The sequence below is a fragment of the Ylistrum balloti genome, unplaced genomic scaffold, assembly GCF_031769215.1.
Source record: "Ylistrum balloti isolate Yb309-2 unplaced genomic scaffold, AGI_CSIRO_Ybal_v1 Utg370406, whole genome shotgun sequence".
Lineage (NCBI taxonomy): Eukaryota > Metazoa > Mollusca > Bivalvia > Pectinida > Pectinidae > Ylistrum > Ylistrum balloti.
In genome coordinates, this window is record NW_026782277.1 from 13,518 (window position 1) to 37,795 (window position 24,278).

Below are 24,278 nucleotides of genomic sequence, written 5' to 3' on the forward strand. Positions count from 1 at the left end.
TTAGTGCAGCTTGATTTCACATATATAACGTTCAACACCATCGATATCAGCGTTACTGCCCCATAAGTAATTGCCCACATATTGTCCAGGAAGGAATATGAGTCCATAATGCTGGGAGATAGGTAGGTCAGGCTCACCCGGTCCCCAGTTGGTGAAGGTCAGGCTAGTCCCGTCAGGCTTAACCCAATGACCGTTCACAATATGTGCCCCAAAATAGTATCCCCATATTGTAGCTGTAAAGATGGTATATATTATAATATTATTCCACAGTAAAGACCCCTATGTCTCGTAGGAGATGAAACTGTTTGATTAATTATTGGGTTATATTGTATCCAATTATTTACTACTAATGCAATGCACTAATCACTTGTGCGTCTTTGTAAATCCGACATCGAATATCCTGAAAGTATTTTGTGTTTGTTTGGTGTCACCCTTTCTATTGTTCTCGTGTCATTTGTTCAAATCAATGACAAAACGTGTTATATTTTCATATCCTTTTAAACATTTTTTGTTTGTTTTTGCCAGTAAATTCCATTAAATAATATGTCGCCGGTGCGCATTCTATTCAAATTTGAGATAAGATACTGCACAGCCAAATAACATACAGCTGTTTCCAAGTGTCTCAAAAACCTAATATTGGAAACATTCTGAAGTGTCGAAACGATAGCTGAGTTACAAAAATTACGGTAGATTTAATGAGTTTGCGAAAAAAAAAAGCAAAAAAGCATGTCACCGATTTTAAATTTTAAAATACATGCGATAGATTATAACTGATTATATTTACTTACATGGTATTTCACCATTAGCTATCATCTGTTTAAGCTTGCTCACTATAAAGTCGTTTTCGTCCTTGTCGTCGATAGAAGCAAGATTACCTCCCCTTGCAATACAGATTTGTTGACCTTGGCTCCAATATTTTACTTCGGTAGAGAAATAATAACACGAGTTCCGGAACTGTGATGTAATGGGCGGACAGCGGAGAACTAAATAGAACATGTGAAAATTGTTCATGAAATGTGTTTCTTCATTTTACTGTAATAGAGAATCTGGTGAAATTTAATTTGACATTTTAATAATATGTATTCAGAATCATAAACAGTTAAATGCATATACAGTGATGATGTATATGGTAAACGTAAACAACTGCTTCAATAAGGTTGGAGTATTCACACTATTTACATCATGTCGTTAACCATGATAATGCAGGTTCAACTAGAATCATTCGTTGATGATTTTTTGGATATAAATTAAAATAAAAATGACGTTGAGAAAATTTTCCAAATTAATTAACATTCATAGATTTTACGCACAAAACTATTTCATACGATTAGATCTTAATATTTTTTTATCAAACTTTCAAACCAGTGGCATTAGTCGGTGGTGGAGCAGCAGTGGTTACCGGGGCAACTGTTGCTGCTGGTGTTGCTGCCGGAGTAGCAACCGTTGATGCAGCAGGAGCTTTTGTTTGTATGTGAGTAGAATTAAAACCGGAAATACATAAATCGTCCGTACAACAATGAACAGGTAAAGCTCGCTTTCTTCCGACCATGGTAATTCTCTGGCAAAGCTGTGAAAATACAAATCTTTTCACTGAATAGTTCACATTGTATTGCTGTAGCTGCGAGGATTTGATTCAGTTGCTTTGTAGAAAAACATCATGGAGATAGTAGTAAATCAGAAGTTTAACCCAATATTGTTTTATTTGATGCGAAAAAGAAAACGATAAATTAAAAAACACAGAGAAAATAGGATCCTTCATAAAAAAAACTCTCGTAGCTTCACATTTTTAATAACGTTGAAATCACTAGTTACTATGTGCCCAGTTGGACAATAGTTAAAAGTTTAGATAGAACAAGAACAAGGTGACGGAGGATGAGTTTTAATGTCATCTACATTTAGGTGCTGCAGCGTTTGTTTGTAATTGAAAGGTATGGATGCAATGGTCTTGGAGTAATTGTAGGAAATTACAGGGGAGCGTATTGTGGAAGGTTAGCATGAACAGACGTAGGGTAAAAATATATTTATGGCATCCACTCCTTTATTTACAAACGAGATTTGATTTGTGCCACATCATCAGGCCTTCAAGCGAGATTCCACAGGTCACCAGAAGTAGTATTAGCGGAATCCACTTGAAGCTTTTTAAACGTGACAGTATATCCCATAGACATATGGCGTAGCAGTGCCAATCAATCTAATATAGTGTTCCCCACGTTTTCTACGAAAGGATGTGCATGTGGGGTCATTTGTACAGTGGTAATTGTTTTTTTTTTTTTTTTTTTTTACAAAATATGGACATTCATCGACTTTATTGAACGGTCCGGGAGGCTGAAATCTTGATGCAAACATTGATTCTCTCTTCAGTCAGTTGTTGAACGATGACCATCCACACGTTGTCTTAACTGTGCGTTTATTTCACCAACATATACCATACAACACAAATTACAGTCAATACAATAAACAAGGTTTTACAATTTATTGGCTCATTGAACTATTGTGATTCTTATCAGTAATCAGAGCATTTGCATTTTTTTAGTTTCGGATTTTGAAATGTTAAAAAATCCGAAGTGTTTGATTGAGTATATAAATTTGTAAGTTTAAATTTGCATGGTATTGAATGTGCAGCAGAATACCAATTTTTATAGTTCAGAGCACTGTCAGTGTTTTGTGTCAAATTAATAACGTTTCTGAGAACAATACGAGGGGTACGCTGTATTCCAGTAATAGGTCCTGTACCCTTGAGCACCGAATCATACAGTATGCTACTTGTTAGTTTGTTATCCCTGCTAAAACCCAGTGGTATAAAAACATTACAAAAATACCAACATGGCGACACAATCATTATTCAATCTCAAATTCAATCAAACTATGGCAAACTATGAACAAAAAAAGAATTGACACGGAGACTCCTAAGTACAATGAAAATAAGACCACGTGATCGACGACACCCGCCATGTAAACTTTGGTTAAACAAAGTAAGTAATATTACTTTCTCAAACGGAACAACGGAACCAACAGCCAATTTAATTATCATCAAATACGTCTAGTCTCGGGTAACATTTAGTATATTTCTCAACGAGATCACTATGGCGACCCTAAAACTTCCTCGTAATTGAAAGCAACCAGCATATTTTGAACCCTTGTGTAACGAGTTTGTCAGTCAGTTGTGTTAATGGGAACAGGTCCTTGAATATCGAATTAACTGTGTAAAGATCATAGGTTGGACATACAGGAATATTGACAATAGAACAATTGTTTTCATCACGTTTATCATACAGCTTGAAGGAAAGATGTCCATGTTGATTTCGTTGTAGGAAAAGATCGAGATAAGCAGCTGACGAAGTAGAGTTCTGGTGGATATAAAGTGAAATTAAACGTTTTTCCATGGTCTTTATGACCTGTTTTGATAAGCTCTTCAATAAATTCGGCCTCGTGTGAAAACAAAAATAAGTCAGCTACCAGAGGGGCGCAGTTCGTTTCCACAGGCATGTCAATAGTCTGTTGGAAGATCTTACCACTAAACTACATGTTGTCAACCAGAAATTTTATCACGTTCATGATTTTGTCATCCATATATTTCTTCTTGATTTGGACGTAATCTTTACAAAATACGCTTCAGTAAAGTTCACAATCATATGTCTCTAGCGCTGTTCACCTTTCATTTTGGAATGGGGTATGGTGGTGTACAGTTTGGAAAAATTCAATGTTCTTATGGAATAAATGTTTTTAGAAGAGGGTGTTGAAAAGTTCTTTTGAGTCCCTCAAAATCCGCGTACTATTTATTCTACTTCTTGAGTAAACTATATCACATTAAGACTGTAACCCAGATTTAATAGTATTTAGAATGGTGGTTAGTAGTTAGGACAAAAGACTTCGCTGAATAGTTGGACGAGGCAGCTATAAAACGTAAGCGAACACAGATGTTTATCCGTGAACACATATGATATCAAGAGTTCAGTGAACATGCAAGACCAAACAACTAAACTGTCAACTTATTCAAAGTTATTGATACGCTCATACAAGCGGTATAAACACGTAGAATTTAAAGGGTGATGACAGTTTTATTCCAATAAAGTAGAATTATTAGGAAGATAAATTAAAGGAATTTGTTTGTAAACGGAATTACCTCCTGGTAATAGCCAGGGCCAAAGTCGAATAACAAATAGTATGTGAAAATGTTTGTGAAACTGTAATGTTTATCAAATAGTAAAGACACGAGGAATACCCATTGCTGTTATACTCACATCAACTGTACCGCAGTAGCTGTTATACACATGATCGTAAATAACATCGTAGGCGACCTGGACAAAACAAGCCTGGTGACGATGTACGACAGGGCATCACGGAAAAAGATAAAAAAAAAATATGTATGAACTTTTCATCCCACAAAAATGTAAAATCAGGAAAAGATTATTACAACAAATTTAGAAAACAGCTATCTTTAAATCCAGAATGGTATTCTTCTTGTTTGCAAAAAAGTACATAATCATGTCAAAATGCTCGAGTGCTGAACATTTTGTTATTGTTTGCTTTAACTGTTAAGAGTGCCAGTTTTGCTAAGAAAAAAATGACGCTTGATTTTATGTCATCTGATTGATATAGAGGACGTCGACCAAAATGTACTCAATCTCCCACCACAGAAATACATTAAACTCTAAAGCCCAAGCCAAATTCATGAAGCATAATTGAGATATAGTTATTCGTTAATGTTTACTAATAAACAGTAGAGACATTTAAATCGATGTCAAGACAAAACAATTATAAATATAACGTCCATTTTCACGTGCACAAACACTTTGTAAAACCGTTTCGTAGATGCATCACACGTTCGTTAAACAATAAAACAGACTTATGTTTACAGATCACATTACACTGGATCTGTAATGGGAGGGAAAACAGTGGGGGAAAAAACACCTACCTGGTCTCGTCCACAAACAGCTACCTCATTACAGGATGAATCTGTTTGTTGTTGTTTACAGTTGTAACATATTGGTCCTCTAGAGCCACGTGGAGGGAAACCTGCATGTAAAAGTTACCTTACATATTTATAGAAATTGAAAATTCTCCTGAGAATGAAATTAATTTAACAAATCCCATAACAATAGCCAGAGTCATAAAAATAAAGAAAACGATTGACAACCGTTAATGACATTCAATTTGAACTATAAAAACAGGCATTTCTTTACATTGGTAAGTCTGTTGAAGAACATTGATGTTTTGCTATCTGATATATGTCAACTCATTAAGGTAAATCACAGTTACGGTTTTCAAATAATTGCATTCCACGAATATTCATTAATATCCATTAATTGCTATTCTAAATGTTTTAAATCCGATATTCCACTTGTTTCCATGCTGTTGCATATACGGATATATATCTATAACAGCAAATTTCAACTGAATTGTAGATAATTATATTTGTGTGCGGATGAGTTCAACAAAAAAGAGCTTGATGTATTTCTAGAACCACCTCTTTATGGTGTCTTCACTGATTTAAATTATATCTTGTTTGAAAATAACATATGATCAAAGGTATGCTTATACCCACCAAACGAATGGATGAATGAGATAAATGTTTCATATTTTCAAATGTTAAAGGACACTATTCAAGAAATAAGTCGAAATGGATTATCTCCTCAAAATATTTATTCGTGGTTTATAAAGCATGAAAGCAGAAATTTAACTGATAAACGGTAAACTGTTAGCGTATGTTGGTTTGACATCGAATGTTGAGGAATCTGATGTTTTGACGACTAATGCCGAGGAATCTGATATTTTGGCGAAAAATGTTGAAGTAAACGGGGTTGATGAATCAGTAGTTTTGGCAGCAAATGCGGATGGAACTGTTGTTTTTGAAAATACATTTGATGAAATGGTTGTTTTAATATGGTTCCTACCCGGTTCGCCACATCCACCATAGTTGCAGTGATCTGTGTCGCAGCATTCTTGACAGACCAGGACTTCCTGTCCAAAATTAGAACGTTCCACTACATCCGACATCACGTCACGTCTCCCAGGTGCACTACACATCTGTAATGTGAACACAAATAGTCAAATGATGAAAAATTCAAGAGCGATATCGAAACTAGAATTTTTTTAAGATATCTTGAAAAACGGCTAAGTATAAAACAAATTCCATAGTTAAATGTTTACATTTTCGTTGTAGATCCTAACAACCAAAGTAGCATTTATAGTGTTAATACAATAAATATAACTCCAATTACAGTCATTCTGGGAACAAAAGCCTATTGCTATACCACCAGATAGAATCATGATACATGATGTGTACATTATGATGAAATGCCTATAGACTTTTCTATTTGAATCCTGCCGCTGACTGACTGTTTACCATAGAAGCTGTAACCCATATAAATTCCTCTTGCTAACGTGCTGGTGATAATGAATTAAATTATATCGAAAAAAATAAATAATATGCTTACAAGTCTATCTCGACAACCAGAAGAGAAAAATGCATGTCCATCCACTGTTTCGTATTTTCGTAAATAACATTCCTGAAAATTAACAAAGTTCAACATATATACAAATAATAATAAAGCAAAATTTGGTACAAAAATACAACACGGATGAATATATAATAACATTTAATCAACATAGAAATATCACTGGTGGCAACGTTAATTAACATCAAGAGTATCTTATAACTACATGCAAAATTGACTAACCAAGTTTTTTTATATCTTGAAGTAGAGCAGGTTGAAGGCCAACAATGATAGGACTATAATTATCCATGAATGTTGGATCTTCTGAAATGAGATATCTTATAACACAAGATAGGTTGATTAAAAGTAAACACAATATTAATAGTAAAATGGTTCTGACTTCAAATGGAATGCTTTGTAATAGGTATGTTACTGGAAGTAACGGGATCTACCCTGTGCAGTAAGGACATAGTTCATCAATTTTATCCTGCCAGGGGAGTTTTAAAAGCAGTGTCATGTTTGTAAAAGGTTAAAAAAATATTTCATGTAACTTCAACAAGCACATAAGAAAAAGATGACGATGTACAACCGCAAAGAAAAAAACTGAAAATGATAAGTAGATACACATCAAATGGAATATAATATGAAAATAAAATATGTAGGTATGTGTTGTACTCAAAAACCATACGTCTAGTAAACAAGATGTAAAGGACTTTAAAAATATCAAATAAATTACAAGACATGAACGATTTTTTGTATAGTGTTATGATTCTCATAAAATGAAAACGTGCCAGAGCGAGATTTTAAAACAGAAACTGACAGCGTGCTTCAAAGTTCAAAACAGGAAACTGCTTTTACACTTTGACATGACAAAAATAAAAGATGAACTAATAAAATAAAAAATAAGATAAAAAAGAGAAATGAATGTTTGACAACTAAAATAAAAGCAGATTTTACCTCATGTGGACCACATTCGGCAATGAAGGGACAGTCTCTTGGATAAGCCATCCGGTCGCAAGTAAAACACTTTACAGCATTTGCTAAAAAAGACGTAGGCAAATCATCAAACGTCGACGAAGATGACAAGCTGAATAATCACAAAGACAAAGTCTAAATGTAAGCTAGGCATGACAGTTCAGCAACAGAGCATACCATATATGATTTTTCTAAATACAATTTCTTTGTTTCAGCTTTCGTAGACACAACAATTTTAATCATAACGGTTAACTTAAAGAACACATGGGTGTGCTTAATCGGATATGTAGTAAGAATGCTGGGCTTATTAACTTACATGTTAGAAAAAAATACATAACATCTCATAACTCAAATGTTATTCGTTCTAATGTTTTATTCTTCAGTAAAACCCTTTCTTAACTTAATTTATTTCTATTTTCCTTGTGCTGTATAACTTGTATATATATATTTGTTTATTGATTACCTTAGATACGTCCCATTAGATTTGGTTTTCGAGATGTCTTAAAAGGCAATGTTATGTTCGCCAGAAATAAATGATGAAATAAAACGGCAAAAACTGTTTCCTTTGCTCACCGACTGTAGCATGATAGCAACCACGTAAAATTAAATTGATGGCCTGTTGTAGTTCTTCATCGTAAATTTTATTCAAACGAACATAGTTTTCAATAGTGCCGTAATAACATACGATAACCATAGGGCTATGTGATTAAGTCAGGCTTCTCTTTGAAATAAAACATGTTTTTTTAATAAACATAAAGATTTGATTCCCCTTTCATAATCAATTACAATGTGTTTATTCTTCGTTCTCCGATGCCGTGATCAACATATACTTTTGTAGTGTATGTCATATATGACTCAAAGTCAGTACATTAGAGAGTTGCTATAAGGGGCGCTATCAAATTACAAAAACAAAACAGAAAATTTCCTTGTTTTGACAGAATCTTAGATCAAACACAAATCGAAGAAATTATGGTAAAAGCCGAACAAGAGAAATACTTCCACGGAGACTCTTAAAAAAGGGTAAAGAAATAAGACCAGGTTTTTAAGAAATTTGATCGTAATCATGCCAATTAAGGTCATGTGCTAAAAGGAGAACAAGGCAAACGACAAAGGAATCACCAAACACACTAACGAGCACCAAACACGCCCAACTTTACATCGCAACCTTATGGCATGGAAAACGTTGCCGCGACCGAATTATCCTATTTTTCTTTCACAAATGCACAAAAAATCCTTTTGAACCAAGTGTTATTTATGTTTACATGCATTGCGAAGTACAACGTCATTGCTGTATTCCAACAATATGTTAGTGATTATCCAGTTCATTGAAATTATATCAATACCCTGTGCCACTTTTTCCATAGGCTAATTTCTTTCAACTTTATTCATTGACGGAGATATTTCCTCCATGACGTATTCAATGAATAACAAAATTACACATTTGTGAACGATATCAATGTACTTTCAATGCATACAAAAATAAAGTTCTCTAAAATATCATGAAAGTTGTATATTCAAAGCAATGTATCACGATTTTCATGCAGGAAGTCGTCGACTGACTCACAAACTCGTAACACGGGTTCAAAAGATTCAGGTTGATGACAATTATCGTTGTACTTTTTCAAGAGTTTCCGTGTAAATCTTTGCTTTAGTTGTATGGAATTTGAGTTTGAAAATATTATGTTGTCATGTTGGAATTTTCTTAATGTTTCCTATTGTCGTCACGAGTTTTATTAATTAAAAGATCACAAATAGATTTAGCTAGAATGTTGACTGTAATGCCCTTAACAACAGCTTACCTTCTCTTAGCATAACACTCAATGTAACAACAACACCTGAAAAATAAAACAATCATGAGAGCGAATTCAATACAATATAAGATGATAGATTTACAAGAAACTCGGGATTATAAACAATATTGACATCCAGTTTGTATTTATATTTCAATATGTAATCGACGTACTTTCACAAAATGAATTCTAAACTAAACTATTGAAATATTGGAAAGGTTTAAGAGGAGTTGTCAACATTTCTATTGGGGCACCATGAACAGTATCCCCGATAATTCAAAGGCAAGATGATGAAAGAAATCTTACCAAACATTATTATGAATCCCATGATGATAGTTTGAAGAGTGAACCTGCACCTATCATAAAGCTTCCTGTATTCAGAAGAAGTGCCTCTACAAGATAAGGCATAATACTTGGCACTCGGTGCCCCAAGTCGGTCAAGGTCAAGTAGATAAAGAAATAATAGGTCATTTTGCATGATACAATTTCCGAATACTACGTTAGTGATATAAGGTCACGTGTATTTCCAGTATAGCGGTGTTAAGATATGAGTGCGACGTTAGTCTATTGTTGTGCGAAGCCTCAACACTGTTTTGTGTGTTGATTGCAACGGGAGGTGTATAAGGGAAGAAATGGGAAATAGCTGGAAGGAAAAGTTTATTTTCAGAATGCAAAGGGATTCAAAACAAAAAATTGAATTTAACAATTTTAGATAGAAAAACTTATGAAGGTAAAAACCAAAAGAGGCGTACCTCACATTCAATGAAGTGTAAAGAGTTAAACGGCCTTGCGTTGATCATGGTAACCTATCAAGTCTTAGAAATATTCACAAGAAAGATATAATTTCATTTTAACATAATCATAATAAAATGTAAGATTCTATAAAACTTTGGCAAAATATGAACGTAGGAAAGATTAGCTCTGAGATCATGAAAAGGTACAAGGAGAATAAGACCAGGTGTTCTGGAAGACTATGCGTCTTCTGCTTCACCGAGAACGCCCGCCATGTAATTTTCGGTCAATCCAAGTATGTCACGTGTTCAAATGAGAACAATATTTACAACAACGGAACTAAGAGGCAACCACTAGCATCAAACACGTCCAGCTTCATATCACACAAAGAAATAGAATCTTTCTCAATGAGATTATTATGAAAATCACAAATCTGTCCCATAAATTCATCAACAGTATCTTTTGAATCCCTGTAATACGAGTTTGTCAGTCAGTTGACATCATAAACGAACATCCTGATAATTGGAACAGGTCGAATCAACTGTGGCATGTAAAGATCATATATAGGAAATGCAGGCACATCGCTATCCAGACATGGAAAATTGGGAAAACTGGGAAATTGAAATCATCACGTTTATTATGCAGTTTGATGGAAAGGTATCTATATTGGATTCGTAGCAGAAAAGGATGGAGATAAGCAGCTGATGTTGAAGGGTCTGTCGTACCTTTGATTCACAGTTCTGGTGTTTATATAATTTCTTGTTATCTAAAGACTAGACGTCGTCAATATATCTGAAAGGGAAAATGGAATGGAATTTGGACGACTTTGCAGGGTCTTTGTGACCTGTTTTGATAAAATATTCAATAAATTACGTATCGAATGAAAACATACACATCAGCCAACAGAGGGGCGCAGTTAGCTCCCCTAGGTATGTCCATGGTCTGTTAGAATAGTTTCCCACCAAACTCGACGACGATGTTGTCAACCAACAACTCGATCATAATTTTGATTTTGTCCTGCGTATATTTCTTTGATCTTTGTTAAGATATACGCTTCCGTTTAGTTCACAACGATATATTTATACCGCCGTTCACATCCTAGGGAAGGAAGGTCTCGTAACAAGAGAACGAAGACGTTTCCTCAGTTTCCAATGGGGTATGGTGATGTACGGGGGAAAAGTCATATGTTCATATAGAAGAAGCGGGTTTTAGAAGAGGTTGTTAAATATTGGTTAAAAGCTCTGGGGAACTCTTTAAAATCCACATACTATTAATTCCACTTCTGTAACCCCGATTTGATAGTACTTGGAGTGGTTGCTAATAGGCTTAACAACAGCTTTGTTAAAACAGCGATAGGAGCGAGCTATAATATGTAGTTTATATGAATTATTGTGAAGTTCAGGAACCCAATATAAACGGGGGAGGTCCGTATCTTTATCATAAATAGGCAATCTAAATGACTGTAATACCGAGGGCAGTATTTTGGACAATGTATGAGTGGGGCTTCCTTTGTTATCAAGGAAGCCCGCTTCTTTTTGTACATATGAAATGTAACAATGCTTGCAGACAACGATCGAGTTATTGGTTCTCGTCGCCAGAACCCTGACGTTCGTCGGTAAGACGATACCCGAAAACGGGAGGAGTCAAGGAGACGAAAAGCCTGTTAACCAACCTACACTTAGACGCCTTATCTGCAGACACAATACATACCTGTCAAGTAAATCTTCATGTGTGTATTTAACATCAGGATCGAGAAAATTCGACCTGCGATTTATTTCATTGTAGATTTGAAGCTGTAAATTCTTTTACGAATGATGGACGAATTGGCTAAACCCACTAAGAAAGGGGCTCCATCTCATTTCACCCATTCCATGCATTTTTTTCAACAGAACCCATAAGAATATTGAAATTCATATTCCAATGAATGGACATTGTTTCACAATATTAAATTAATTTTGTGAATACATATAACTCAATAAATCTTCTTATACTAGTTGTGATAGTTAATGAACGAAAATAAAACCTCCGCGATTATTGTTAATTTCCCAGTACAGCTGTTTCGTAAGTGAAAATAGGGTCGAAATAGGAAATCAAATCTTCATTAGGCCTTTAGTAACACTGAGATGTCAGATGGAATTAATTTTAATATTTGTCTCGAATGAATCTGATTCTTAATTGTATTAAAAGTTATTATAACGTAGATAAAATTGATATGTACACTGTAAAAATTGTTATTATGATGAGACAAGATCTCGCGAGAGTTATCATTATAGTTCTATGAAATAGTGTTACATAGTTCAAAACGCGAGACATGTATAAAGATATCCTTTAAACTGTGGTTGGGGAGAATATATATAGATATATTAGTTGGCAACTGGCAAACGTTTAAATCTTGCGCACGTCAGAATTATAATTTTAGGACGGTTTAACATTTATACAAAGCAATTTGTCGGAAATTTCTAATGAACAGAAGCATGTGTTTTTTTCTACCGTATGAAATTATTTCAGTGTATACCTCTTGATTGTGTCAAGGTAATGCATTTAATGAAGTGTTTTAGCAGAAACATTCTATCCAGTTTTGAACGTAAACTCTAGATAAATTGTTCTGTACAGATGTGTACTTCAGTATTTGTTCCGGTTGAAATATCTTCTAACAGCTAATGACAATAGGCACCATTATAAAGATGATTCGCGTCAATTCTAAAAAAAATATTTGAGGTGGATACACTTGTAATTTCTGATTGAAAATGCATTTTGTATGTACACAGGTACACGCAGTTTCAATTCTGACAATACCAACACATAATTAGCGATTGATGTTTTATTGATAATTTACACCAATCTTTGATCATCATAAGGATTAACCGTTCATGACACAGTTAAAGTTATGGTCTGTGAGTCAGTTCCATACTCATTTGAGGCGACACAAGTGAAGTAACCAGCATTTTCTTTAGCTACTCGCCAGATAATTAAGTCTCCCGATGAAGGCTGCACATAGTTGGGAGGTACTGGAAGAGGCAGCTGTAAACACATAAAAAAGATCAATTGTCTGCGAAAAATGTTTTAAAACTTCATATACGATCAATTCTATAAACACCACTGGATTTTACCACAAACACACATGAGAATGACACAGTTCAATACAAGAATATTATGCAAAATTTAATGAGCTGCATCATATATAATTTTTTGTCCTTCTAGAACTCGTCAGGGATTCTAGATCCAAAATCGCGAAACCTCGAAGACGATAGGCTAATATAAGATTTGATGGAAAGAAATGTCAAATGTTAGATAGGGAGTCGCAAAAGTCCCATAATTCAATGACTTTATAAATATAAAAAATATTGTCTCCATTTATGAAAGTGCAACAATCAGAGAAATGATCGTGGGGTCTGTTGTATAAGTAAAATGGTATTTACCGGTACATCCCAATGTAATGTTGGCTTGGGAAACCCAGTAGCAGAACAATGAAATCCTACGTTCACCCCAAGTGTGGTGTTCTTTAGTAGTGGCCCAACATCTGTAATTATTGGCGAAGTAATTGCTACAAAAAATCAAGAAGATTCTGGTTACTTTGTTTTGATCTCGTTTATCATTTACTAGAATTGTAATTGCATTTTAGTTCACTTGATTTAGATTACGATTTCGTTAACCAGAATGTATGGCGTTGATTACAATTATGTTGACTTGAATTTCGATAATGATATGGTTACGTGGAATTTAGATTACGATTTTCAAATCTGGAATCCGGATTGGAATTATGCCAACTGGAATTGAAATTTCAATTTTGTTAACTTGAAGTTGATTACAATTTTGATAACTTGAATTTCGATTATGACATTGTTAAGTGGAATGTAGATTCTGATTCTGATATCTGGAATTTTTATTAGTATTTTCTGAATGACGTTAATTTAGTTATGGAGAACTCGTTATAATGAATGTGTATTGATAAATAAAAAATATCGAAGCATATGTAGTTGCGAATATACGAATATGGGAGCATTTTTTCTGTACGTTTGATAACGCCTATCTAAGACCCTGGTTGTTGTCTCCATAAAATTGCGTGAAAGATACTTTCCGAAAGGTGAGCAAGTGATTTTGTCTATCAGTAATTTTCTGTCGTTTCTTGTTCTCCAGGAGTATAGAAATAAACCAAATATCTGTTCTCCATTATGCATCTAGTTTGCCTCTATTTTCTGGTTTATTTATTTTTTGTTGCCGTGTTTCGTTTCCACCGTAGGTGTCGTCCTTATATGACGATGCCTGTTCGGAAGACTCTAACTCTTTAACATGTAAAACATAATCATGCAATGATACAGGTCAAATCCAGACAGCTGTCACACAAAGGGCACTGTTATAGTGTCATCGCACAGTAATATATTCACCTAGGCATGACACCTTCCTCTATTACATTATACATTAGATGCATGATGGCCAACACTCAATTGCCCGAATAGAAAGTAAGTAGTGCGCTGGTAATATATAATATAAAGCGTATAAAGGTCAGTGGTAACCTTCCCTTTTAACCTCCTCGCAACAGCCAGGATCATACGAGGACGGATGTCAGTAGTGCAAAATATATCACTACAAGAATGTGTACTCAGACCAAGATCAAACGTGTTGTCATGGAAGCAGTAATTTTGCTTTGGTTTCTTTCATGTTGCCCAAGTTGAAGGCACGGAAGAAAATCATTACTCTGTACCAAGGCAATGAGGTGCAAAAGTAGAGGATACATACTTAAAGGTGTAGTATGCAGTTGTGTGACGGTCGGTGGTAAGAAGTTACAGTCGTCCGAGAAACAACAATACCCATCACTGCTTGACCTCTTGCGTCGTCCCAAAACAACCCAGTCGGTATATGTAGAGTTATGCGGACAGTTCTGAGTAATAAAAATTAAATTCAATATAATGTTAAATTTCATAATAGTCGATACTGACCGTTAGAGAATATTGCATCAAACGATAACAAAAACATGCAAAGATCTTGATGCATGGTGCTAATTACCGTTCTGTGCTTGCATTGGAAGGTGTACGTAGGATGGCTATTCTGCCGTCGTTGAATACTACTGTAACATACCTAAAACAAAACCTCATGTTAATGTATAGTTTGTTCTAATCACTGTGGATGGTATTTTTTGAAATTGCGATATAATATAACTTAAAGAAGATTGTATAAAAATCCACAAGTGGATAACACATTTGAATACATTAGAATTAGATACAGTAGATCCAAACAATGAATTAAGTATGTCATACAGCTGTTGTGTAATTCTGCGGGTCGTTAATCATAAATTGAGAAACAAATAAAGTGACTGAGGAAAATCTTAAAAAATGTCAATAGAAAAGTCAAAAGTGGTTGTTAGCCCCATCTTTCAATGAATATCAATTGATCTAGGTGAAAGCTGAATGACATGATTTATTGACTGGGGCTATTGAGTTGACTTACGTTGTCTTGTGGACATATCTGGTGAAAATTACAATGTGGATCGGTGCTCTCGGGACAGTGAAAACATCGTAGCAATGGTTGTATAGTTGTACCTGGAATTATTGTTACATACCTTTAGTTTTAACTATATAACTGGAATTCAACCATATATCTATGCATATTATGTAGACGTATCTTCCTTCCAGTAAGAGAAATTCGTGACGAGATATGGTTTTGAATTTCCCCCAAATTACGAGCATAAGATTCTGTTTATCACGTTCATTATATACTGTTGTAAGAACTCATAAAGTATTTCATAACACTAATATATAATATGAATTGACGATATTCTCACTCAATGTATCTACTATCATAACGCACATGGTAAATACCAACAACTGATGATATGAATTGTATATTGTACAGAGTTGTGAACAGAAATCAAACATAACTGGACCCTTCTGGTGTCGTTACTTTAGGCTTACAGATGCAACTAGATTCGTATTTGAGCGACATGATATTTCAATGAAATTACACTATACAATGACCAATAATTTAAACCCATTTAAGAAGCCACTTCCCAGGAGTGACTAGTACTTTGCAAAATAGGTTCTTGTTCACAATTGGGCGGTCGTTCCTGCAAGGCGGGTTGTGGGTACTATCTGCAGTATGCTTCACAGATGTATTAATACAAAGTCGAATTCAGTTCCACACTATCACAAGAAGACTTGCACGAACATATTGCAGCTTCCCAAAAACGGACGCAAAACACGTTCTCACGTCTCATACCCCGTGAGACCGTGAAGTGCCACTGTTGTTACGCCAAACCAAATTCTATACAAGAACTACAATAAAAGTATAACCTAAAAGAAGTGATAAATCGAAAACTATAAAATATAGGACTTCCGTCCTTCGTGAACTTATCAGTGTTGCTTTGGGGCTCAAGGAGTTAAAGTTCTGTATAGAAACTACAGGGAATCGAAATTAAAGTAAACGTGAGGCATTTCGATGCAGAAGTACATTCATCCCATGATTCTATAAATTTTCGATCAGGTTTTATAAATAACTTTTAAATGAATATTAGAATAATGCAGGAGGCACAAACAAAACCGTAAAAAAACTTGCGTTAAACATGTGTTATACAACCAAACTCATTTCTCATACTTACGTGAAGGTGGAGGTTTTTCAGTATGACTTTGTTGTTGACCTGATGACGTAGTGTTACAATGTTTATTGCAGAAGTCATCCGAACAGCACGCAGAACAATCATTGTGAGAATTCATACTTTGGCAGTTCTGTTGGACAATGATTGATTTACTTTGATATTGAGTTATATCCTTAATTTTGAAAAGCACATTGCTTTGCACATTACGTTTATCGTAGTCAATACTGATCCCTGAGTTACTAAGCACAGTGTAACTTATTCACATTTATAGAACTATGTTATATTTCACTAAAATACTACATCAAAATGTATTATAATTATCGAATCACTTTTAACCTATTAACATATAATTAAACGACGTTAATTATGTCATAATTGTCATAATGATGAGCTTTACTGTGACCACAAATCCAGTAATAAAATTATCATTTACTCCGCCGAATAATCTCGGTTTGAGTGGTGTAAAGGGAGACAACCTGAGCGATCTTTTCCCACTTGCTGACTTGTTCAGATTTGAAAAAAAAGTTTTGTTATTTCCTACTGGCACTGGTACAAATCGGGTTGATGGATATGCAGTGATCGTATTTGACATATTTATTACCTTCGATGTCTTACAGCCCATCTGGAAATGTCCTAATGAAATTTTATTTATATAGCACATCTACAATGAAAGAAATGCAAAATTATCATCGTATTATACGTGACATTTTATGTAGATAGTACGTACGTGCCAAAACAAAAATCAACCATATCAAACAAAAGAAAATTATGCTTTCACAAAGAATGAAAAATGGTTAAACGAAGTACATTCGATGAATCTTCATCAAAAAAGCAGTATTTCCATGATGCGACGATATATCTAACGGAACAAAAACTAAAAGCATGATATTGCATCAGCTTTTGTTATTTGGGGAGTTTACAGTCGGCTGTAAACTAATTCATAAGAACTTATCGAGGTGATGATACAGGTCACCATTCCTACCTTCTTTTCATCTACTGAGCCCTGATATTATCAGTGAAGTGAAAGTGGATGTTTAACCAGCTCACATAGATAATCACAACAACGATAAAGTAAACAAAAGAATAACGAGCCCGTACCTCTCCATCCCCACAGCGTTCTATGTGTCCACATGTCTGTGGACTGTTCACGTCCTGACAAATGAAGCACACTGGCGGATATCCCTTCATTGCGGAGAATCCTAGGAAATAACATTTTTTTATATAAGCTGTGGTGTTACCAATCAATTAATTTCAATTCTTACACAATGTTTGGACTTATACAAGAGTACATTGGAGCAAGTCTGAATTTTAATATTGACAAGAATATATGTTATATACATAGACAGACATAATCGATGTTACTACGAACTAGCGATGTTTTACGTTTACCTGTGACATCCCTTAGATTGGCGTTTGTTTCATTATCAATTCGTTAAGTGGCAAACATACGAGACACTTTTTTTTCTTATTTTTTCTATTTTTTTTTTAAATCAAATATTTTGCAATAGTATATTAACAACCTTAAAAGAGAAATCATCACAAAAGGAGGAATAATTTCAGTTTTGTTTTGTAGCTCTTAGGATTAAAATGCTTATTTCCAATATCCGTAAACATATACGGTATACATCTCCAATAATACAATGTTGCTGTTTTGCAAACTTTCATCATTGCAAAATAAACTGAAATCGATATCACAAAACAGGGTTTATGAGGTACAATTATTGACGACATATCAAAGCAGATTATTTATAACGAGGTCGCAAACTGGGGCGTCATAATTATTTTCATTTGAATGCAAATATCACTTATCTGATATTAGACTTTAGCTGTTTATGAATAAAAACAAACCATTACAAAAAAATCATAAACTGAAAAATAAAACTAAAAATGCATAAAAAGACAAAGATAACAAAATAAGGCCAAGAAAAAGAATAATTTTATAAATATAACAAAAATTAATACACCGCACTTCTGCAAAAATCGACAGCTTACCTGGTGCATTGCATCCACCTGAGTTACAGTAATCATCACCACAGCATTCATAACACAGGGTTAGTTCTCGTTTAGTCGTCCGACGTAAAACTGTACTATTGGCTGCAAAATTGGCGCACAGCTGCAATGCAATATTGCATGAAAAATAGAAAATGAATGGTGGTAAAAATTAGTTTTAAAGTTGATATTTTCTTGCTGGAAATTTGTATTGAGTGTACTGATTTCAGCCCTTGGGTGGTAATAACTCCTTCGTAACAGTTTATGTCATAATAAATGTTGTTCGAGATCGGACAACTATGAAGAGCTTTTACCATAGAAAATGGTTGATTATATTTTTTATTCAACAAATAATACAAAATGTCTGCTTTCTAATATGATCATATAATATTTAAAGTATAATGTTTATGAATGCTCTAATTTATATAGTGGGAACACATATTGTAAGAGACAAAACAAACAAATATATTCAAAAAACGGTATCTGAAAAAAGATAAAAAATATATAGTATGTGTTTGAATGGATTTCTTAAGTTCGTCTGGTAGGTTACATGAATCAAAAATGGTAACTTTACAGTCAGATATAAAAATATTCCTATTTTTGGATATAATGTTTTTCAAAATCATATGGCTTCACACGAGCTTCTATCACAAACAAACACACACACGCACGCACACACACAGATACATGTATGAATTTTACATTACATGTACTTACCATCGAATCGACACAACCACTCTGGTATAATATCATGCCACGCTCATTTTCAAATTGTCGCAGCAAGCATTTCTGAAAAGAGGTAAAATTCATAAGAAAGTAATTTTGACTTTTATCGATAATTTTGTTCGATTTATGCAAATGCTGATTTTATCTGATTTGTCCATTCTCTTTTCATTCCTAAATGACAAAAATGTTCAAACTTGATAATGCTGAGAGAAGTCACAAGCCACCATAGAGAGGATGTATTGGGATTTCTTCACCACGAATGGAATCCCCATTTACTATCTAGCTCTGCTGTGTACACACACAACTACGACTAATTACACACATCTTGCGTGTGCTGCTTGCTTTCATTCGATAAAGTAAACAAAAATCGTACAACAAAAATATTGAAATATCTTCATTCCATAACTGTACATTTTCGTTTGGAATTTGACAGGTTCACTCATCACTGAAATTTCCCCAAACACTGAAAGTGTTGCAAACTAACTGCGAGTGACGTCACGAAGTTTTTGTGAAGTGATTAGTAAAAATAATTCTTGGTTATATTATTCAATAAAATATTCGATAGAAAAGTTTAGTTCCATGCAGGTTTGAAAGCATCAACTAAAATTGTTCCTATCGCACTTAAATAAAAATGGCAATTTTCCATAAGATGTAAATCAAGGTAATGTACGCATCCGTTTAAAGTAAGCGAAAGTACTGTATATTTATTTGGCAGAAATCACTGCACTGTCAATAATATGAGAAAAGATCATTTCGGTTTTTCAAATATAAACAAGAAATTAAAATATATATATATATATATAAAGAAGTTTTCAAGTAAGGTATCATTTTCAAGTACCATATGAGAGGAAGCATTTGTTGTAATAATAATAATTCGGAAAGATGCAATGACATTTTGCACTGTCTACTGGTTTTTGTCACCACTAAATTGATACAGATGGCTTTGTTTAAATAGGGATAATTATAATTATCCCACATTCTGTATGATTTACGGAGATCAAGGATGTGTCTTGTTGATTATTTACCTCGTGTGGACCACACTGTACCACTCGGTTACATGATGACGGGACAGCCTCTCTCTGACACTCTAGACATAAAGGCCCAGATCCGTACACTGGTAAAAATAGAAATGCGAAATAGTTGCTCTTTTTCAGTCAATGCAAAACCACGTTCTCGGTATAAAACACTTACGTTGTATTTCTAATCGTATCCATAGGAATATTCTGGTAACAAAATCCTGTTAACCTCACAAATAATATATAGATCTAGGTTCACGTCATCGGTCAATCACAATATACCGTATTATGGTGCTATATAAGAATACAGTTTCAAGCAAATGGCAACTGCAACGGGTTCTGTTAAATAAGTTTTACAAACTACCCCTTCACGGCTTGTATAAAATTTTCTCAAGGAACAGGAGGAAGGCATCGGCTAGGATGTCCTGAAATTCCTTGAGGAATTTTTCATACAAGATATTTTCAAGGAGATATTAGCTGAGGAAAATCTCGACTTGAGGAAATCTCAAGTTGAGATGTTTTATACAAGTGGGGTCAGGTGAGAAAAAATATTATGAAAGTACTTCTTCAATAAACAAGGAAGAAAACAAGTTTAGTTTTAAATCTGACACTGGTCGGGATCCCTGATGTACACCTTCACCAATGAAAATTTTAACTTGTACCTTGTTCGGCATTTCGTCAAATAAAAAAACCGGGCGTCACAATGTGTTTCAGATGTCATATTACAGACCAGTTTTAAAAGTAAAACACCAATATCCAAATTTGTATCAATCAGAAACCACTATTTCGCATCAATTTTGATAAAGAAATCATTTCTACTACACAACCTATCGAAAGCTATGAATCACCTATGCATTTTCCCGCCATCATTTCTCATCTTGATGCACTGAAATCACACAAAGATCATCAGTGAAAAGGTATCAGCCAAAGCCAAAAAATATGGCTACCTTGTAAAATCAGAAAACGAATGATGTCTGCATATTTAGAAGTATTGATCCATGAAAGTTTGGTGATTATCTTACTTATTGTTTTGATAATTTTTGTACGAGAGAACAAAGAATAATTATTACAATTACCGTAAAATCATTAGATCCCTTCGTGTATGGAACGTTATAACAAAACAACCAGACATATTAACGAAGATACAACATATCCAACCGCTAAAGGAAGTATACTATTTTCCTATCAGGTCATAACAACGAGCTCAAAATTTCACCATAATCTTTATAAACCTGTACTTCTTAAAAACTATGTTTGTATATCTATCTTCATTATGCTCTACCTGACAGTTGGCATATGCAGTGTTGATGACCTTTCTACAACCGTTTTTTATCTATAAAATCAAATCATGATACAAGAATCCCAAGAGAATAAATGATGGATCGAATGTCGTCAAATGTGACAAGACCCATACATTGCTGGGCAGCTTCCCACTCTAACAAAGAATACAAAATGTGTAACCAAATAACTGTTGTCGTTCCCAGCTTTGAGAGATTTCACCAGAAAAAATATGACGTGAGCTATGTACATAATAAGAATGGATATGTCAATTCATGGAGACAGCAAACGAAAATGTCTGTATATATATGGAGAAATATATTTTCTTTTATTGTAGTGTTCTGTAATGGCTTATTTAATGGACTCTTATAACATTATTAAATGATATATTGTATTGGTATATAAACATTATCCGTAGACAGTAATGTCCCATTTTCGATGGATCAAGTTTTTCCTGGCTTTACCGAAAAAAATAGAATAAAAATAGATAAGTTTCGTTTTCGTTATTGAAGCTATTTTAAAGATCTTTTCCGTAGTTTTTTTTATTCTATGTTAGACAATGATGAAAATAGAAAAATCCTCGAAAATGGCAAATGTTATATCATAATCATACTGAACATGAGTTCGGCAAAATTTAAATAAGTATCTATAATTATCCACGATGCTGTTTCCATCCCAGTATGAACTTGCATCTACTCCACGCTTATTTGTGTTAAAATACATAATAGAACAGTTTATACTGTAATAACGTCCTTTCAGCGACTAGATGAATGCGCGGTGAGTGTGTGTGTTGAAGGTAGATGCATTAGAGTTCGCTTATAACAGCAGTTCGTATCTAGTCAGTAATATGACATGGTTCATTTATGCAGGTCAACAGGTTTATCAAGTCACTCATAGCAACAAGTGTCATATAGAGACGGTGTCAACTGACGATTGGGCTTCCGAATAAAGCTTTACACATTTCACATTTGTTTAAATCAATCTACAGTGGAGAGAGGATTAACTTGAATCATACTCACCTACTCCGATCTGATAGATAAATAACCAAATTGTTGATATCAGGGGCTGAAAAGAAAGGTTTGCACACTTATTCAGATGTTGCCTTAATTGAAAGCAAATCATTTGAACACTTGATTATCGTCTTATTCAGTAAAAAAATATTTTGCATAAGAACACTTATCAATGCCATTCTCTGTGCTTTCGTATTTGATCATGTGATCAAAATCATGATCCAAACTCATTTTCACCAAACACAGGGCAAAATATTAACAAGCGAAATATCCACATATATACTCCTGAAGTCCAGAGAAGAGTAAGCATCTTCTGCTTCATCGTGGAAACCCGGCATGTAAATCCTGGTCAATATGAGTGAGTAATGCCACGTTTTCAAATAAAAGTAGGTTATACAACAACGGAACCAGTAGACAAAGTAACGAGCATTCATGTTCAAGAAACAGATTATTTCTCAAGGAGATCAAGTAAACGTAACCATTCCCCAATATACAAGAAGCTAATATGTTTGTGTCTCCTAGGTTAGCCGTAAAAATGCATGGATTGTTTTGATTTATTTTGATATTATTAACGGTGCCGATTTTACACATGTACATGAAGATACCTGTATTAACAAGGAGTATTTACAGGAGTGTCTTTCGTACAATCGGACTCCAGTAAACAAATTTAGATGACCCTGCGGTCAAAGCACTGAATGACCTGTATGTGCCTCTATTTCAGTTCATTGATACCGCAAATAGAAAGACCCTGAATATTCATGTTATAAATAAGACTTGCTGAACAAAAATCACATTCGTTAAATGATACAAAAATGTCTTTCAGCAATCTGCAAGTTAGGGGAAAACATTTGAAAAGATGTCTCTTAAGCATTTGATAATAAAACACTTTCAGGTATGATTCAGCGATGTATCGTGATAATGCAGGTGTGATATTTTTTTCAAGTAAATGTCAAACATAATGAGATTCGTACGAAAACATGGAACTATCCACCACGACTCCGAGTTTGTCATATAAACAGCGATAACGCAGCACCAATCTTAGGTAGGCGAAGAGTGATATAACAGCTCTTTAATCGCAGGTAGTTTCTTTATTTCCTTAAGTGCACGTACGATGTAAAATTTCTCCATAAAAGCAACACTATTTAGATGTGACATTATTTAATTATTAGTTTTAATAATATTTTCAACGAAATTGACATCGGAATGTACCTGTATTCCATTCGATGAATTGTTTTAAAATATTATATCGTACATAATAATTTGAATAGAATAAGCTTCAATAGATGAACGTGTTTTGATTTAACCATTTTGTGGCAATTTATCAATTAATAAATGAATCTGACATTATAAAAGTCAAAAGACTCACCACATTTAGCAATGGAAACGCCATGTTTGTTGTTGTCGACAGTTGAAATCTACTGCCCATATGTAATCCCCATATCTTACTTCCCACAAATAACAGTATACTTCAATGATAAGAAGTGACATACTTAACATAGAAATAGGCGAGCCGGCGACCAAATTCCATGATTTATACCAACCACTTGTTAAAGGTTTAAGATATGTTGTTCTTTTTAATATCATTACCCGTACACATTTAATTTTTCATAAACATTTATCTACATTTACAAACTGTTGATTTGAATCATCCTACATTTTGGATTTTTCTCACCTCGTAACGGGAAATTCTATATGGGAAACAAAACGGGACGCAATCTACAAAACGATATTCTTGC

At 34.2% G+C, this 24,278-nt stretch overlaps 2 protein-coding genes across 2 annotated transcripts; both read right to left on the minus strand.

The window, feature by feature from the left end:
• Positions 1 to 9,530, minus strand: LOC132554445 (uncharacterized). Its single transcript, XM_060218764.1, has 10 exons — positions 9,509 to 9,530; positions 9,212 to 9,247; positions 7,395 to 7,477; positions 6,438 to 6,509; positions 5,895 to 6,027; positions 4,916 to 5,016; positions 4,242 to 4,313; positions 1,363 to 1,567; positions 789 to 983; positions 1 to 233 (listed from the first exon to the last, which is right to left on the minus strand). Exons 1-10 carry the CDS (start codon positions 9,528 to 9,530, stop codon positions 1 to 3), a joined length of 1,152 nt encoding a protein of 383 aa, XP_060074747.1.
• Positions 9,531 to 12,802: 3,272 nt separating this feature from the next.
• On the minus strand, positions 12,803 to 23,932 carry LOC132554446 (uncharacterized). Its single transcript, XM_060218765.1, has 13 exons — positions 23,909 to 23,932; positions 22,552 to 22,597; positions 20,264 to 20,352; positions 19,230 to 19,301; positions 18,516 to 18,636; positions 17,622 to 17,722; positions 17,125 to 17,184; positions 16,523 to 16,653; positions 15,380 to 15,491; positions 14,939 to 15,010; positions 14,672 to 14,813; positions 13,354 to 13,478; positions 12,803 to 12,955 (listed from the first exon to the last, which is right to left on the minus strand). Exons 1-13 carry the CDS (start codon positions 23,930 to 23,932, stop codon positions 12,803 to 12,805), a joined length of 1,248 nt encoding a protein of 415 aa, XP_060074748.1.
• Positions 23,933 to 24,278: the final 346 nt, after the last annotated feature.